This window comes from Dendrobates tinctorius, unplaced genomic scaffold (genome assembly GCF_039654945.1).
Source record: "Dendrobates tinctorius isolate UK_male_01 unplaced genomic scaffold, ASM3965494v1 ptg000069l, whole genome shotgun sequence".
Lineage (NCBI taxonomy): Eukaryota > Metazoa > Chordata > Amphibia > Anura > Dendrobatidae > Dendrobates > Dendrobates tinctorius.
In genome coordinates this window covers 22,663,444-22,683,078 of record NW_027361737.1, presented here as the reverse complement: position 1 = coordinate 22,683,078, position 19,635 = coordinate 22,663,444, and the positions used below count along the sequence as shown (strand labels likewise).

General features: G+C 45.0%; 1 protein-coding gene across 1 annotated transcript in view; it reads left to right on the top strand.

The window, feature by feature from the left end:
- FARP2 (FERM, ARH/RhoGEF and pleckstrin domain protein 2) overlaps nt 1-19,635 on the top strand; it is a 159,100-nt gene that overhangs the window by 44,159 nt on the left and 95,306 nt on the right. The window contains exon 3 of the mRNA XM_073581193.1: nt 19,453-19,557. Coding sequence (XP_073437294.1) covers nt 19,453-19,557 — 105 coding nt within the window. The remainder of the gene's footprint in view (nt 1-19,452; nt 19,558-19,635) is intronic.

The following is a 19,635-nucleotide window of genomic DNA, read 5'->3' as shown; positions in this document are numbered from 1 at the left end:
TCCTGGGGCATATTCGTCTTGCCTTGTTTAGACTACCTTTTGATTAAGGGCCCCTCATATCGAGCATGCGAGGAAAGCATCAACATTATGCTAGATTCTCTTGCCTGCTTAGCAGGGCTGTGGAGTCGGTAAGCCAAACCTGCGACTCCGACTCCTCAATTTCCCTTACACCGACTCCACGACTCCGACTCCCACACATATTGCTTATATTTAAGTGAAAAATTTATTGTAGTACAATGTGAACCTCAGACATTTAATCATTTTTATGATCCAATAATCAAGATATTTAGATAGAACAGAATATATATTGGTGTACTACCCGGTTTTCATTCTTTTTGGTACAGATATGGATAAATGGATAGAGCAGATTTCTAATCTGCTTTTGCTATTGAAAACATTATCTATGAGCTCAAAAACCTTTCAGGTGATGCAGTTTTTTAAAAAGATGATCAGCTTTTGCAGCTGAAAAACGTATCCTCAAAAAACACAGGAAAAACGCTGTGTGTGAATGTAGCCTTAGATCAGGAATAGAACAGCCATTTATAGGACATTTCATAACTTTCCCAAACTCCTATGAAAAAATATTCAGCACATCCTGCATTGAATTACTGTACCCAATTTATTATATATTTTAGGAGTCGGTCCATTTTATTCCGACTCCACCAAAATGAGCACCGACTCCGACTCCACGACTCCGACTCCACAGCCCTGCTGCTTAGGGTGGTTGGTCTGGTCAAACTGGAGAGATCATCCCCGGTCCCAGCTCAGAGGAGTTCCCTTTTAAGGATGATCTTCGGCACCTCCCAAGGGTTGGTGATCCTCCCTCAAGACGAGGCCCTAGCTCTTCGGCAAGGAGTCCAGATACTTCACCAGCCCGTCTTTGCATGAGGGTCGTAAAGTAGAGGGTGACAGCAATGGGAGCAGTCCCAGTTGCCCAACTCCATCCTCGCCCCCTGCAGCACGCCCTCTTGTCATTATGGGACAAGAACCCATTCTCACTCGACCACCAGTGCCGGTTGCCCAGGCAGGTCAGACAGGCACTTGGATGGAGGACAGTCAGTTCCTCCTGTCTTCAGGGGAAACCCTTTCCCGGACCATGGGTTGGTGGTCACAAACCGACGCCTATTTCCTCGGCTACGGAGCAGTCTTTTTCACCATCACGAGGGACAGTGGTCGCCGCAGGGGGGCACACATCCCAATCAGCTTGTTAGAAATTCAAGCAGCCCGGCTGGCTCCGCAACTTTTTCATCATCCTCTAGCAGGCCGCCCCGTCCGGTTTCGAGCGGACAATGCCACGGCTGTGGTTAACATAAATCACCAGGGAATCACCCGCAGCAGTGCAACCATGTACGAAGTGAGGCACATCCCTCACTGGGCCGAGAGGAATCACTCGGTGATCGGACGTCCACATTCGGGGCGTAGAGAGCTGGGCGGCAGGCTTCCTCAGCCGGCAGGGTCTTGTGTCCAAGGAATGGTCACTACACCCCGAAGTTTTTTTGCTGGCAAGTATGCCGATGTTGGGGAACGCCGGATGTGGAACGGATGGCTTCCGGGGTAGGCGCCTGGGTGGTCGTGTTGGGTCGCCTCGGTTCCGGGACCCGCGGGCAGGCACCGGGAATGCGTTGGTTTTGCCATGGAACCAGTATTCGCCTCCCACACCTATTTTCCCCGCTGCCTCTATTTCCAAGGATCATCAAGAGGATCAAGGCAGAAGGAGGAGGTTCCAGTGACGCTTCTGGCCCCAGATTGACCTTGGCGGGCGTAGTACGCTAACCTGGTGGAGCTACTCGCTGACATTCCCTGGCGACTGCCAGGGCGCCCAGACTTACCTTCTCAGGTCCCGAGCTACCACTCGAATCCTGGGGCCCTATGTTTGATGACTTAGCCGTTGAATCTTGGTTTCTGACCTAGGCTGGGTTTGGACGCAGTGTGGTTACTACAATGGTTAGTGCCCAGAAGCCCGCCTCAGTACATATTTTCCACCATGCCTGGAGGATTCTCTTTTTATGGTGTCAGAACCACGGTCGTTCTCCACTTCGATTCTCTATTCCCAACATTTTGGCGTTTTTTTTTTTCCCGGTCCGGCATGGACTCAGGGTTAGCTCCAAGTTCCCTTAGGAGACTAATATCTGCCTTATCCATCCTGTTCTAGCGCAGAATCGCGACCAATCTGCTGGTATGGACCTTCAGCCAGGGGGTCTCACACTTGGTGTCCCTCTATAGGACCCCTCGGGACAACTGAGACCTTAACCTGGTCCTAGGCGTTTTGCAGAAAGCTACATCCAAGCCACTACAATAGGTATCTTCGACATACCTCCCCTGGAAGATGGTGTTCCTAGTGGTGATAACATCAATTAGGCGAGTCCTGGAGCAGGCAGCTCTATCTTGCAGAGTTCCGTTCCTGATATCTCACAAGGAGAAGGTGGTTCTTAGGCCAGCTCCCCCTCTTTCTGCAGAAGGTTGTTTCCTCATTTCGTTTTAATGAGGATATTGCCTTGCCCTCTTTTTTTTTTTTTTTCCCGGTACCAGTACACTGGGTGGAAAAGGCTCTTCATACGTTAGACCTAGGGAGAGCTCCCAGGAGGTACGTGTCACGGACGGCATCCTTTCGTCAGACAGACACGCTGTTTGTGCTCCTTGAGGGTCGCAGGAAGGGACTTGCTCCCTTAAGAGTGACCATAACCAGGTGGATTCGGCTGATGATTCAGGAATCCTACCGCATCGGTGGCGCAGCTATGCCAGCAGAGATCAGAGTGCATTCAACTCGAGCAGTGGGCGCCTCGCGGGCTCTTCGGCACTAGGCATCAGCGGAGCAGGTATGCAAGGCGGCAGCCTGGTTCAGCCGGCACACATTCTCCAAACATTACAAATGTCCATATGCTGGCTTCAGCACATGCAGCCTGGGTAAAAGGATTCTCCAAGCAGTGGCGCACCCTTACACTGGAGGTGCGTGTAGCTTGGACCGGTGAGTCAACTCCCACCCAGGGACTGCTTTAGGACGTCCCACAGTACCTGTGTCCCCCAATGAGGCGAAGGAGAAACATGGATTTTTGTGATAAACACACCGTAAAATCCTTTTCTCCGAGACGCTCATTGGAGGACAAAGCACCCACCCTGTTAGCCAAATGGCTCCTTTTTGCTTATTATTAGGTATTTATAATACCAGGTGGTTTTTCTAGACATGTTACCTACATTGAGGCTGATTTTGTCTTGTAGATCTCCTACTGCTTTTGCACCGAACTGATTCCGCCTGCAATCGAGGCGAGGGTGTATACTGCGGAGGAGGAGCTAACTTTTTTTCATCCACTTAGTGTCATCCTCCTGGCGGCAGTAGCATACACCCACAGTACCTGTGTCCCCCAATGAGCGTCTCAGAGAAAAGGATTTCACGGTGAGTTTATCACCAAAATCCATGTTTTCTCTTCCTCACATCTCCCATTTGCTTAGCTGTGGATAACCCCCCACACACGACTGATCGGCTGCTTTTTGCCTATAAACAGCTGGCAATCAGTGGTGGGGCGAGATTATACAGAGCTCATGAATATGGAGGACTACCTGGCAGCAGGTTTACTAGTCCTTTTAGTGCTAATTTGCTGATAAAACAGATTTTTTCAAAACTACACTAAGTAGCCCAGTAAGTGATTCATCGCTGGAATCAAAGATCTGTGTTTTAACAATATGCTCCTCTCAAACTAGGTGTCAAAAGCTGGTGAAAGATTACCTTTTAATTGTAAACTCTTTTCTGTGGCCCACAACTGACCTATATACGCCAGTCTGTGCCTGCGTATCTCTGATATGACTGGACATTCGTGACACTGAGTTTCCCCAGATCTGTGTGAATTGGGCACATCACAGCCCCGTGTCCAAAATTCTAGCTTTGTGAGTGCTGCCTAATAGAAAGTGAATCCTAGCTTGAAAGAGCGGACGTTTCTGTAGGTGATCTGCTCTTTGCTGACTATGTGCACTCGCCATTTGTCATAGAATGACATAGCCTGTCGCTACCCTACAATCAGTACAGGGTCATGAGACGGACCCTCATCACTGCTTTCCGTGTTTCCCTGTGTGTGATTTTCTGAGGATTGGTATATGGCTCTGTTAGTGCAGCCGCCTGATGTGTCCCTGCCTGTTGTGTGAGTCAGAAGGGAGGCAGCACACACCCACATAAGGTTAGGACAGGACTTCAGGCGTAGTGTACTGATCAGACAGTTAGCAGCCTTGGATAGCTGCCCTGCCCACAATAAGCTTGTGGCAGCATGAGCGACGGTCTCCCGTAGTCAGGTTCACATCACATTTATGATGTGCGCTTAACATGTATGCCAGGAAAACCATTGGCGTCGCTCTTAGCATAAAAGAACCATGGAGCGCCAACAGCCAATGTCTGCCAAGATAATGTGGTTATGGCCTCCATTGGATAGGTGTGCTGCAAATAAAAGCGGTCTGGAACAATGTCATTGGCTGTGTGCTTCCATACAGTGGTGTACCATTAATAGAGCGTAGATCTCGTGGTAACAGGACACGGTGTGATGTATCCCACTAAACTCTGTTGCGTTGGGATATATCGCAGACCCTGTGTGTAAAACAGAAGATATTAGCGTGACCTGATGAGGCCTCATGGGGGATGTTATACAAGTACATATCAATATACATATACCTTTGTTTGGTTTATTGTGATTTCAGGTTGTAGAGAGCCATCAGTATTCAGCAATGGAATTGGTGATCAGAAAGCAGATATCTTCATGATGACTGCATCAAATATGAGTTGAGCAGAAGATTTGAGGCTTAGATTCCGGGTGATGAGTGACGTGTGTAGTTGGGTGTGCTTAGTGGTCATATGGACACCAATGAAATAATGGCTTCAGGAGGCTTCTGCTGGCTCGCCTGCTTTCCCCACATGGTAGATTGCTTGCTCCTAGGCTGCAGCAGGAAACAACTGTGATTTCAATAGCTGCTTGATTGCTTCCTGCAGATGCGGCCTCGGAGGGAGAGTGAGGAGGACACACCCAGATGGCAGAAGATGGATGGAATGTGATGAGTGTGCCGAGAGAACGGCCGGTGTTGAGGTTTTCTTTATATTTTTGTACTATAAATTGTATTAAAGTAATGCTCTCCCAGTTGCTGCTTTTTCGTTTCAGTAGAGTAATCTGCATGCAGGGAAGGGGGGTGCAGAAGGGTTGTTTTTTATTATTATAGGGGTTCTTCTATGAAAAAGAATAATGTATAAACTAACAGAACCTTTAAAAATAAGCAGTTTAGCAATGCATGAACAATTATTTTCTATGTCGGAATATCTTACCTTGTGTGTCCGTGATAGCAACTAAGTTTTTGCTTTCCCTGAAATATTGTTCCACTTTCTATAGCGGGCTGCTTGGCTGTTCTGCCCAATTCATCGATCTGTCAGTGATGTGGCTCATTCATTCTTCCTATTGTATTTCTCTACTTGTCAGATGTGATTTTGAGCATTCTCTTACAGTGACAAGATCACTATTAGGTGGATCACTGAGGGCCCTGAAATAATGTCAATATTCGAATTGGGGTTAGCTCTAGAAATAAGCGAACCTTTCAAGGTTCTCCTTCAGGGAGTCCAAAAAGCTGCCAAAACAGCTCAAATTGGGGGCAGACACTAGAAAAAGTGACATCAATTGACCCAGAGTACAAATAGTATAATTGTGCAGCTTTGTTACATGGGACGGGGCTTAGACCAGCATTTGTAGCTGAAACATTGATAAGGAACAGGTGGATGAGTGACAGGTGTAGGCCTGATGCTCGGTGAGCCCTGCTGAATTCAGGAAACACACGAAGTAGACCCAACTTTGAGTCAAAACAATTCCAAAAATTAGGGGCACACATCAGGAAAAGTGGCATCAATTGACCTGCAGTAGAAATTTGATAATGGCACAGCAGCATGGGCCATGCATGAGGGGTCCGTGTCTGGGCCAGAATTTACAGCTTTGAATTTAAGTTTAAATTAAGACTAGGTGGGTGATGTACCGGTGTAAGCTTGCTGTGCTGGGAGCCCTGATACCTCATGCAACAGCTCAAACTGCTTTTCTGCTCAGCCACACTCAAGTGGCACAAATGTCAGCTTCATAGACTACTATTGTTAGAAACATTTAAGGATAGTAACACAGGTAGTTGACTGAAAGTAAGTGCAGGCCTGCCAGTCTGGGAGCCCTTCTGCTACAGGCAACACATATGAAGGAGACCCAATTTGGAGTCCAAACATTTCAAAAACTTATTGCCACACACCACTAAAGCGGCATAAACCCCTTCCACTACAGGCATCCCACCAGATGGAGACCCCAACTTGGAGTCTCCAAATTTAAAAAATTGTAACAGCAGCAGTAGCAACAGCAGGCACAAAAGCCACGACAAAAGTGTCACAAATGCAATAACGAGAGATCAATGCAGCACACTAAAAACAGCGTCCTCTCCTAGTCTGCGACTGGGTTGCAGAAGTCATTGGAGATCCATGACTTGTTCATCTTGAAGACCGTTAGGGGGCCTACACTTTCAGGGTACAGCCGGATGTGTTTATCCGTCAGGACACCACCAGCAGCGTTGAAGACGTTCTGAAAGCGATGGCTGCTGGGCATGACAAAACCTCCAAGGCATGACAGGCAACCTCAGGCCACTCTTCCATTTTTGAAGGCCAAATTGACAAGGGATCCAACCCCCCCCCTCCCGATGGCATTGATATTGAACTCCAGATACTCCTACACCATCCTCTCCAGTCGTTCGCAATGTGTCAGATTTGTACTCTGTTCTGCTGGCGCACAAAATGTGTGAAACGACTCGCAGAATTTGCTTCTGCCATTTACACTGCTGTTGCTGCTAATGTCTTTGCGTTGACAGCTCAACATTCACGGGGTTCGTAGTTTCTAACTGTGATACACAGTTTGCCTCACTGCTGTCTTGGGGAAAACCACTCTTAAGATTGTCTTCAAGCGTATTTTGATACTCCAGCATGCAGTTTTTCCTTCCTGGGGGGTGGGGAGGGATGGAACCGTCTGGCAAAATTTACTCTTGTACCGTGGCTCTAACAGAGTGGCAACCCAGTAGTCAGCACTATTTCTAATCCTAAGAATACGGGCATCATGGTGCAGCTAGAAGGTGCTCATATGTCGAGCACTTCCATGAGGTCCAAGTTCATGATGTGTTGGTGGTGAGGTAACCCTCAAGCTTGCTTCCTTTGTCCCCTCCCGCCAACCAAGGACAACAGAGAGCAGATGATTATACTCCTCTCCTGACAATTGCTTGCCCATCACTTCTTCCTCCTCATCCTCCTCAATTTTTTTTCCTCGGCACCAACACCTTCACTTACCATGAGTCCCCCTCAATTGCTGTAATCGACCCTCCCTTGAGACCCACCTGTGCTGCGACAAACCGGAACTTCAAGATATTGTTATCCCTTCCGCAGACTCTTCTGCTTACACCTCTTCCTCTGGGACCACCACCTCCTCTCGCAGACTATTCAAATATGTTCCAGCATGTAGATGACCAGAATATTGATGCTGATGACTGCATAGTCAGCGCTAACCATCTTGGTAGCCATTTCGAAACTGAAGGGTGCAGAGGTCCTTCATATGTGCCCACTCCGCAATTGTGATTTGCACCACTTGCGTACTGCGTTTGTCCAGGCTATGCAAAAGGACATACTGCACCAAGGCTCATCGCTGCTGTCACAGTCGCTGCAAGTTGTGGAGAGTAGAATTCCACTGAGTTGGCACATCACGTATCAAGCGGTTAACTGGTAGACCCAAGACCTCTGTAGCGATGCGAGTTGATGACCTGCAGGGTGCGAACAACTGATGTGAGCTCAAAGCGGCCATGCTTTCTGTACCAGTGTATCCAGGCTGGTATAGTTGTGGAGAAATTTGCTGTACTTCCAGGTTGAGGGCATGAGCCATATGTTGGTGGCGAGGTAACCCTCAAGCTTGCTTTCTTTGTCTCCTCTCGCCAACCAGAGGGGGGATAATTATACTCTTCATCGCCTGACTGTTGCACACCCATCACCTCTTCATTCTCATCCTTCATTGGTTCCTCAGCTCCTGCACATTCACTAACAGTTTGTCTGGTATCATGAATTGCTGTAATCCACCCTCCCATGGCACTCGCCTCCTCTGCTGAGCTATTTAGCCGCGTGCCTCTGGGTTCACACTAAGTGGGATCTACAACCTCCTCGTCATCTTCTCTGTTCTCACGCTCCTCACCCTGATAGACATCCTCCTCTTCCTGTCCTGACAGCACAGTAAGTTCGCGTGCACCTCATCAGGATCAACTCCACCCCCGGGATTTCATGTCTGGTTGCGAGGCTTTAGATTCTGCTTGGACCCTACTTCGTCTGGCCAAGTGAAAAAAAAAAAAACTTGGCCATTGATGCAGATGCTTTCCTTATTTGATTCTGTGAATTTTTGGAGCAGACCTCTGATGTCCATGGAATAGAATGTGTGAACAGTTTTGCAGTCTATCTGTAGTTCACCACAGTCAGTTGGGCAGCTGTGATGTCGGGGGAAACAAGGGTAATTGGGGTGCCACCTCTGAGAACTGTATTGTGTGTGATGTTAAGGTGGACAAAGAGGAGAGGCCACTTGATGCAGCGCTTGCTATCCACTGGAGCACATGCTCTTTCTGGTTCTCATCTACAAGACATACCGCTGTGTGGCTGCCAAAGAAAGGGAGCCAAGTAGCCCATCCAGTAACATGTTGTCTTTGGATAGGACGAGATAGTGTTTGTTCAGTAGAGCTTTCAGTAACATTACCACCTAACCCACGTACACCTTGAACACCAAACCTATTCCCCCTTCCACAATGACCTTGCTTTTTCCCACTCATGTTTGATGTACCCTTCCCCTCTTTTAACCAGCTGTTTCACAACCTGTCAGTCACCTGTCACTAAATTACCAATCAGTATTTTTTACGCTGAGATAGTGTGTCTGGACCACACTTAGCAGAAGGGATTTAGATTCAGATTTGTGGACTCCTGCCTGCACCACACTATTGGCACAAATGATTTAGCTGCTAGAAGGTCGATTTGACACAGGATCCAACCTAGCTGAACTACCTGACAAAAAACCGCCTATCTGACTAACTTGCAGCAAGAGCTATTACACTGACAAAATGGCTCAAAAACAACATGTCCACTTTTTATATGGAGAGGGACATGTGACTTTGGCAGCCAATGACAGAAGACCTTGTGGATGTTTTTTGTACCCTGATTGGCTACCGCAATCTCCAAACATTAAGTTAATTTAAAAAACAGTCTGCCGCTACTCTGAAATCTCCACAACCCCCCTCATACTGCACCATTATCCTAGCCAAAGTCCTAACAAAAGCATTAGTGGAAACGTGATGAATTACTGAGCTTTGGCCGATTTTTAGGAAGAATGCTCAGGAATCCAAACACGAATCCGAATGTTCAACATTTTTACCGAATTTCAGATTGGTGAACGTTTTTCAAGCAAGTTCACTCCTCTCTAGTTAGCACACAGCCAAACCTGCTTTCTGGGAGCCGGCGTTTCAACGAGCTTTATCTGCAAAATGTTCCTCTGGCAGGTATCGGTTTTACGGTCTTGGGTGCACTGCTGCTGGTCGCCAACAGGACAGGAATGGAACGGAGAAGGACAGGAGAGAATTCTCTAAAATGGATGCAAGAATAGTTTTTGCACACCCAGACCCCCATAACCTTTGTTCTGTACTTAGACATTAGGCTGGTACTGTTGAGCATGGCACTTTTACAGAGTCCTTATTCTATGGGCAATGACTGGATGTATGCTTGAGTGCTGATATGCATACATCTGTGTTCATGCTATTGAAACTACATTTTGCCCCTCTTTCTGACCTAAGTATTGTTTTGTAGAAAATGTCATATAGAAGGGCTACGGGAGGGTAAAGTAGAAAAAAGCAGAGACTTCCGGATATGTGGCTTTGATAACTGAAGACTGCCTCTCTGGCGCCACCTATAGATACGTGCTATGTAAGACAATGTTGAACCCATTTAAGAGCCTTGAAACATATAAATAGGAATATCGGCCATTTCAGAAAGGTCCATATGTACACGCCCAAGGCTACTGATTTTTTTTTTTTGGTCATCAGTACTCAGAAAGGTACTGGTTGCCGGAGTATGATGCCTTTAATCCAATTTTTCTTTTTCATTCTAATGGAGAGCTAATTTGCATATTTTTCTAAAGGTGCATTGCCTCTTTCCCAAGTTGCATTGACTCAATAGGTCTCCACAAGGAAGACCCATACCTTCTAGAAGTTATAACTTATAACTCGGTCATACACATTAAATCAGGAGTGGGCTTACCATTGTTGAAACCTTTGCAGCCGCACAGGAGCTCAAAAGTTAAGGGGGCCCATTTTGACCTCCAAAACATTTGGAACTGTGCACTATGACGAGCTTTTGGACTGCAAAGGTCCCATTCATTGTTCTTGCACAGGAGCCCTCTTCTGCCTTTGTCCGCCAGTGCATTAGTTGGTTGGTCGAACAACTTTGGCTTATCATTCGGCAAGAGCTTTATTGGCTGGCTGATCCACACCCAGAAGTCAACACTTTTGTGTCCTCTATGAGAGCTCCATTTTCAGATATATTTGCTTATTTGCGGGAGAATAACGCAATCAGTCAAAATCACATTACTTGTCTAGGGCCAGGAAAGATTTATAACTTTGTACCGTGTTAGCCAGTAGATAGAAGAATATTTAGAATTGAGAGTCCTCAGTAGTTGATGCCTTTTAATGGCTAACTGAAAAGATGGTAACAAATTGCAAGCTTTCGAGACTACTCAGGTCTCTTCATCAGGCCAGACTAATACAACATTCAGATGTTGTATTAGTCAATGCCTGATGAAGAGACCTGATTAGTCTCGAAAGTTTGCAATTTTTTACCATCTTTTCAGTTCGCCATTAAAAGGTATCAATCACTGAGGACTCTCAATTCTAAATATTTGTCTAGGGCCTTCATACACAATAGACGGTTTGCCGATCCCATCAGTATCGGCGGGTTCAACCAGCATTAAATAAATGTGTTTAGAGGCCTTAGAGACCAAGTTATTGGTTATTCTTGTATGTAATGAGGATTTTCCAAATTGCACTCAGCTGGTGTCCGAGTTAAGCCTCCTTCACATGTCCCATGTCCACATTTCTGCAGATGGCACACTGATACGTCACATTCTGCATGGTGCTTTTTACATGACCAGTGATCCGTATATAAAAATACGCACTTAGGTCCATCCAGGTCACTGAGCATCTGATTAAAATGCAGGATGTATTAGTAGCTGTAAAGGGGTTAACACGGTGGAATTTCTCTGGCCTCATACAGGCAGATTCTGTTATTTCCATTTGTAGAAGAATTTTCTGAATTCCAGAGAGAATTGTGTCCAGATGCTAAGACCACGCCATCTCACAGTCCAAAGTGTAATCCTCCCTACTCGTCTTAGGTTCCTTTTGGCAACAGAAGGTCTAAACGAGCCAAAACTTTGTTTTGTGATTACCCTGTGAAGATTCATTCATATTTTTTCATTTTAGTGTGATCTATAAGTGAGTTGCGTCATTGTCTTTCATGTCATGCTTTTTTTTGTTTATATGTATGTGTGTATATATCTCTCCGATAAGATTTTACCAATATTTAAGGGAGCCTATCCCTTGTTTTGTCCCCCTAAACAAATCTCTCTCCTGTGTACATGTTGCTTATTCTACTCCTACAATACCATTGTTGCGCAAAAAAAGTAAGAGATTCCTGTGAAAGGAATGACCGAGCTAATTTTCACCTTAATGATCAAAATCAAATGATTGCTTTAATTATTGTATTGTTAACGTTGTAACTTATGACTTGTGTTTTGAAACTGTTAAACTGTAAAGCGCTGCGGAATATGGTGGCGCTATATAAATAAAGATTATTATTATCAAGCCAAATTTTACAATTCTGACCACTGTCACTTTGAGGTTATAACTCTGGAACTCTTCAGTGGATCCCACTGATTCTGAGAGAGTGTGTTTTTTTTTTTTTTGTGATATATTGTACTTCATGATCGTGACAAAATTTCTTAGCTATGACTTGAGTTTATTTGTGGAAAAATATGAAAATTTGGCGATTTTCAAACTTTTTAATTCATATGCCCTTAAACCAGAGAGTTATAGCTCACAAAATAGTTAATAAATAACATTTCCCACATGTCTAGTTTAAATCGGCACACATTTTGAAACAATTTTTTTTTTTTTTTTGTTAGGAAGTTAGAAGGGTTAAAATTTGACCAACAATTTCTAATTTTTCCAATAAAATTTACAAAACCATTTTTTTTTTTTCGGGACCACCTCACATTTGAAGTCCCTTTGAGGGGTGTACATGACAGAAAATACCCCAAAGTGACACCATTGTAAAATCTGTACCCCCTCTCAGTGTTCAAAACCACATTCAAGAAGTTTAGGAACTGAAGCAATGTGGAAGGAAAAAATAAACATTTAACTTTTCCCCAAAAATTTTAATTTAGGACCACATAATTGGACCACATAATTTGTTGTGCAATTTCTCCTAAGTTCGCCGATGCCCATATGTGGGGGAAATCCACTATTTGGGCATACGGCAGGGCTCAAAGGGAAAGAGCACAGTTTGAATTTTTTGAACGGAAAATTGGCTGGAATCCAGAGCGGACACCATGTTGGGTTTTGGAGAGCTACTGATGTACCTAAACATTGGAAACCCCCTACAAGTGACCCCATTTTGGAAACCACACCCCTCAAAGATTTTATCCAGGGGTATAGTGAGCATTTTTAGTCCACAGGTACGACACAGAGTTGGATAGCATTAGGTTGTCATATTGAATATGTCGTCATTAGTGGTGAGCGCAAGTGCTCGCTATTACAGTTTGCATCACGTGCTTGGATACACACCGAATATCGCAGGTGCTTGAGTGGCATGCTCGAGTCCCTGCCAGCATGTTTTTCAGCTGTTAGACACCCAAAAAAATCATGCGGGAATCTGCAATACTCCGTGCATACCTGAGCACCCGATGCAAACTCGAGTAGCGAACACTTGTTGTGCTCAACACTAGCTTGTCATATCGTCTTTTTTTTTTTTTAATTTTGAAAAAAAAGCAAAAAAAAATACTAACGCAACCATAACCCCAACTGCAAAGAATGTAAAATATTTTAGAATTTTAATCTAAGGGGGTGACAAAGGGGATTTTATTTTGCAATTTTTTTGCTTCTTTTGATCACTGTGATGTACCCAATCACAGTGATCAAAAGGAACCAATAGGAAGAATTTCCTATTGTTGCTGGGTACTGGCTGACAGATCTGGATGGGCTCTCTGCGCGTGCACCTGGCCTTTTTTTTTTTTTTTTTTTAGCCCCTTCCCGACCAGTGACACAGCGTATGCGTCATGAAAGTCGGTGCCGGTCTAGTTTCCAAAAGTCGGTGCGGGTCGGGTGACCGGGGTCAATGAAAGGTCACCCGACCCGGAGATACAGGGGGCTTTGTACTTCACCACGGGGGGGGATGCTTCGCCCCCACGTGGCTACGATCGCACTGATTTGGCTTTCACTATTAACAGTATTAACAGCCAATCAGAGCGATAGTAATTTTTCATCAATGAAATTTGATGAAATATTACAATCCAGCCATGGCCGAAGCTGCAGTAGCATCGGACATGGCTGGAGACACCGATCCGACCCCCCCCCACGGTTAACGGGGGCGATCTGGCCCCTGCCGCTGAATGATAGCGGCGATCTGCCGCCGCTGTCCTCATCTGCTCACCCCGCCTTCCCTCCGCTCCCCCTGCCTTCCGATCACCTCCCCTCCCACCCCCTGGTACCTTCCGAGTGCCGCTGTCACTCCTGGTGTCCCACGGTCCTGGATCATGGGCGCCGCCATCTTGGTAAATGGCGGGCGCATGCGCAGTGCGCCTGCCGGAATCTGCAGCTGCAGATTACATCCATTCATATTGATCACTGTGATAAACTTTCACAGTGATCAAAATAAAATAAAAAGTAAATAAACCCCCCGTTTATCACCCCCATAGGTAGGCACAAATAATAAAATAAAGAAAATATTTTTATTTGTCTTTTTCTTTAGGATTAGGGTTGAAATTAGGGTTAGGGTGGAATTAGGGTTGGAATTAGGGTTAAGATTAGGGTTAGGGGTGTGTTGGGGTTAGGGTTGGGATTAGGGTTAGGCTTGTCGTTAGGGTTGGGATTAGGGTTAGGGGTGTGTTGGGGTTAGGGTTATGGTTAGGGTTGGGATTAGGGTTAGGGATGTGTTGGGGTTAGGGTTGTGGTTAGGGGTGTATTGGGGTTAGGGTTGGAGTTAGAATTGAGGGGTTTCCACTGTTTAGGCACATCAGGGGGTCTCCAAACGCGACATGGTGCCACCATTGATTCCAGCCAATTTTGCGTTCAAGAAGTCAAACGGTGGTACCCCCACATATGGGGTATCGGCGTACTCGGGACAAACTGGACAACAACTTTTGGGGTCCAATTTATCCTGTTACCCTTGTGAAAAAAAAATTGCGGGCTAAAAATAATTTTTGTTGAGGAAAAAAAATGATTTTTTATTTTCACGGCTCTGTTATAAACTCCTGTGAAGCACATGGGGGTTCAAGGTGCTCACCACACATCTAGATAAGTTCCTTGGGGGGGTCTAGTTTCCAAAATAGGGGTCACTTGTGGGGGGTTTCCACAGTTTAGGTACATCAGGGGCTCTGCAATTGTAACATGACGCCCGCAGACCATTCCATCAAAGTCAGCATTTCAAAATGTCACTACTTCCCTTCCGAGCCCCGACGTGTGCCCAAACAGTGGTCCCCCCCTCCCCCCCACATATGGGGTACCAGCGTACTCAGGACAAACTGGACAACTTTTGGGGTCCAATTTCTCCTGTTACCCTTGTGAAAATAAAAAATTGCGGACTAAAAAATAATTTTTTGAGGAAAACAAAATATTTTTTATTTTCACGGCTGTGCGTTATAAACGTCTGTTTAGCACTTGGGGGTTTAAAGTGCTCACTATGCATCTAGATAAGTTCCTTAGAGGGTCTAGTTTCCAAAATGGGGTCATTTGTGGGGGAGCTCCAAAGTTTAGGCACACATGGGCTCTTGTTATGATTGAGTCACCGTTGGAGGCAAAAACAGAAATACAAGCTAAGTCCAGAGAAGTTGGCAACTATCAGATTGCTGACCCCTGAACCTATCAACACAACTAGCAGTAGCCGTGGGGGGTTCCTACGATGCCCTAGACCCCTCGATCACAGCCGGAGAATTAAATAGGCCTAAAGAAAGAAAGGGGAAATCTAAACTGCCCCAGAGCAGACCCCAAAGCAATAGGCAGCCCCTAACATATAATGACAGTGAAGCAAGATGAAAATACTAACACAGACAGAAAGATAGACTGAGCAAAGACGGGGCCCAAGCTAGCTGGATAGAAAAAGACAGGAAGGCTGCTGTCTGCAATCCATGAAAAACCCTATGAAAATAAGAGCCAACAGACTGACAGTGAAAAAGGCCCTGAAGACGCTAGGCTTCAAAAAAGCTAAGTCAGTACTCAGGAATATTCTGAAGACAGAGCTACAGGCAAAAGGAGATTCAGCTCACCCCAGCAGGGAATGGCAGAATACAGAAAAGCAAGGAAAACAAAAAACAAAACAAAAATGCTAACAGGCAAAGCAGAAAACTTAGCTTTAGAGGAGCAGGAATCAGACTGGTGTCCTAGAAGTCCACAGAGAAATCACCCGCAGGGCAGAAGGGCGTCGGCAGCCTTATATCCAGTCCGTGACTCCACTCAGCCAATCATCCTCATTAGGCTCAGGTGCCTGATAATCAGGCTCACTACCTTCCTTCACCAGAATAGGGAGTTCACCAGACCTCAGTGACGAAGGGGAAAATGAACTCACAACAGGCTCTCCAAACACGACATGGTGTCCGCTAACGATAGGTGCAGATTTTCATTTAAAAAGGCAAATGGCGCACCTTCCCTTCTGAGCCCTGCCGTGCGCCGAAACAGTGGTCACCCCCCCCACATATGGGGTGCCAGCGTACTCAGGACAAACTGGACAACAACTTTTGTGGTCCAATTTCTCCTGTTAGCCATGTGAAAATAAAAAATAGCGTGCTAAAAAAATCATTTTTGAGGGAAAAAAAAATGATTTTTTTATTTTCACTGCTCTGTTATAAACTCTTGTGAAGCACTTGGGGGTTCAAAGTGCTCACTAAACATCTAGATAAGTTCCTTAAGGGGTCTAGTTTCAAAAATGGTGTCACTTGTGGGGGGTTTTCACTGTTTAGGTACACAGGGGCTCTCCAAACGCGACATGGTGTCCGATAATGATTGGAGCTAATTTTCCATTCAAAAAGTCAAATGGCGCTCCTTCCCTTCCGGGCACTGCCATGCGCCGAAACAGTGGTTTATGACCACATATGAGGTATCAGTGTACTCAGGAGAAATTGCCCAACAAATCTTTGGATCCATTTTATCCTGTTGCCCATGTGAAAATGAAAAAACTGAGGCTAAAAGAAAAATTTTGTGAAACAAAAGTACTTTTTTTTACGGATCAATTTGTGAAGTACCTGGGGGTTCAAAGTGATCACTATGCATCTAGACAAGTTCCTTGAGGGGTCTAGTTCCCAAAATGGGGTCACTTATGGGGGAGCTCCAATGTTTAGGCGCACGAGGGCTCTCCAAACGCGACATGGCAACCGCTAAATATTCCAGCATATTTTCCATTCAAAAGTCAAATGGCGCTCCTTCCCTTCTGAGCCCTGCCGTGCACCCAAACCGTGGTTTATGACCACATATGAGGTATCCGTGTACTCGGGAGAAATTGCCCAACAAATTTTAGGATCCATTTTATCCTGTTGCCCATGTGAAAATGAAAAAATTGATGCTAAAAGAAAATTTTTGTTGGAAAAATTAAAATTGTTGGAAAAATTAAAATGTCCATTTTTTCCTTCCACGTTGCTTTAGTTCCTGTGAAGCACCTGAAGGGTTAATAATCTTCTTGAATGTAGTTTTGAGTAGCTTGAGGGGTGCAATTTTTAGAATGGTGTCACTTTTAGGGTATTTTCTGCCATATAGACCCCTCAAAGTGACTTCAAATGTGAGGTGGTCCCTAAAAAAAAAAAATGTTTTTTTAAATTTTCTTGTAAAAACGAGAAATCGCTGGTCAACTTTTAACCCTTATAACTTCCTAACAAAAAAAAAATGTTTCCAAAATTGTGCTGATGTAAAGTAGACATGTGGGAAATGTTATTTAGTAACTATTTTGTGTCAAATAACTCTATGGTTTAACAGAATAAAAATTCAAAATTTGAAAATTGCGAAATTTTCGCCAAATTTCTGATTTTTTCACAAACGCAAAAATTATCGACCAAATTTACCACTTACATGAAGCCCAATATGTCTCGAAAAAACAATTTCAGAATCGCTAGGATCCGTTGACGCGTTCCAGAGTTATTACCTCATAAAGGGACACTGGTCAGAATTGCAAAAAATTGCCTGGTCATTAAGGTCAAAATAGGCTGGGTCATGAAGGGGTTAATTTACCCAGGAAGATGTCGGCCGGGGGGATGGGGCGTCTCAGGGAGCATCATTTCTCACTTTACATGTATCTCATGTCAGGAGAGAGAGTAACAGTGATCACATGATCGGGGACTAGAAAATCCGGCCCTGATCATGTTCTCCAGTGTCTCTGCTACCGGTAGCAGAGATTCCTGAGATTTTCCAACTCTGGGGGACACTACAGCCTTATTCCCAATTGCCATTTTACACATTAAGATGGTGGACGCTAAGGTTAAAGGGCATTTCTCAGTTTGATAAAACCATACCAGCCCCCCAAACCACATATGTAGCATGCAGGTCTTTGAAATGTAAATCCATCTACATCTTTATATTTTCTATCTGTTCTGCATTCTGTGTGATTAGCATTTTAATTATTGCAAAATGAGACATTAGTGGTCTGGGCTTGTCCGAGCCCTTTAGGAGCCTCTGCTTCCTGAGGTTGTTTCTCCGCCCAGCATTGGCCTCTGCATCTTGATTCATAGCTCACCGCCTGATTTTCTTACATGGCACCTGGGGTCACAGAGACAATGCAATTATCAATCAAGCTAGAGAGACTGGTGCTGGGTGGGAAAACAGCAGGCAGTGGCTCCTTAAAGGGGTTGTCCGGTCTTGGGGTACAAGTCTACAGTGACTCTGTGAGTGCAGGTTTGTGAATCCTCACAGCGTGCATAGTGCGTGCAGAGAGGAGTCTCTAAGGCGGGGTCCGAGCAGTAGGACCCTCAAAAATCTGGACGCTATCGCCTATCCTGGAGATAACCGGAACACCTCCTTAAGTAAAATCCTAAAAATAAATCCTGACACTTTGTTTTTTTATCATTACTTTTATGTCGTGGAGTTCAGAGTCATTTGTGTCATCAGATAGATTTATAGCTAGCAATTATTGTGAGCTTCAAGTGACCAAATGTGCAGTTCAAAGGGTGAAATTCACATGTAACACACAGTCCATGGTCTGTAGAGAAAATGGTGTTCAGCATTTGAACTTTGCTCAGCCTTTTCTTAGTTATATCTGTTCTTACACTGCATCCAAAATCCATCAGCATTATTGACATCCGTGCCCACAGATTATATATATTTTTTCCTATCCCTTTGGTATTATTTTTTTTCATCTTTGTCCTTTTTACCATCTGTTGATCATCAGGGGTTTTGCTGATTTTTCAAAATTGGTGATTTGCCAAGCTTCTGCTAGATCTGTTAGTGAACCCTGACTTGAATGGATGAGTTCTGTCCCCAAAATAGGACCTGTAATCAGTCAAGAAAGAAAACTGTGACTAGTACTATAGAATATAAAAGCCCTGGTGTCGGAGTGAGGCCTGTGAACGCCTCCTGGTCTCATCTCATGACTTTTCTCCACATATGTTGAATTAGATTGTAATTAGTGAAGTGCGGTGAAAGCCCCCTAAGGCTGTGTGCACACGCTGCGGATTCTGCTGCGGTTCCGCAGCGGATTTGGCCGCTGCGGGTCCGCAGCAGTTTTTGCTGTGGTGTACAGTACCATTATTCCCTATAGGAATAAAAAACCGCAGTGCAGACGGTGCAGATTTTTCCACGCGGTTTTTCTGCGGTTTTGAAACCGCAGAAAGAATTGACATGTCAATTCTTTCTGCGGATTCCGCTGCGGTTTGCCATCTGCTCCATTGAGGAGATGAAAAACCGCTGGGCAAAACGGCAGAGCAATCCGCAGGTCTTTTGACCTGCAGATTTACCTGCGGATTTTACAAAATCCGTGTGGCCAAATCCACACTACAATCCGCAGCGTGTGCACATACCCTTAAGGTGCGACAATGATAACCATTTGCAGGGACATTTTCTTTTGAATGGGCAAGATATTAGGAAAAGAATCTGGTCTCTAATAAGGTCATGTAATGTTTCGGGACTCTGTTTCCTAATAAATCTTTTTGTATTTTTCAGCCAAAGACCACGGGGCAGACGCTACTGGCCCAAGTATTCACTCATCTGAATGTGGTGGAGACTGACTATTTTTGCATCGAGTTCCAGACGGCACAGTCTCAGTGGGTATGTGAGGTTTCTACGTGTCACTTGCATCTTCTGCTGCTTTCTTTGCAGAACTCAACTAATAAATGGATCTGTAAC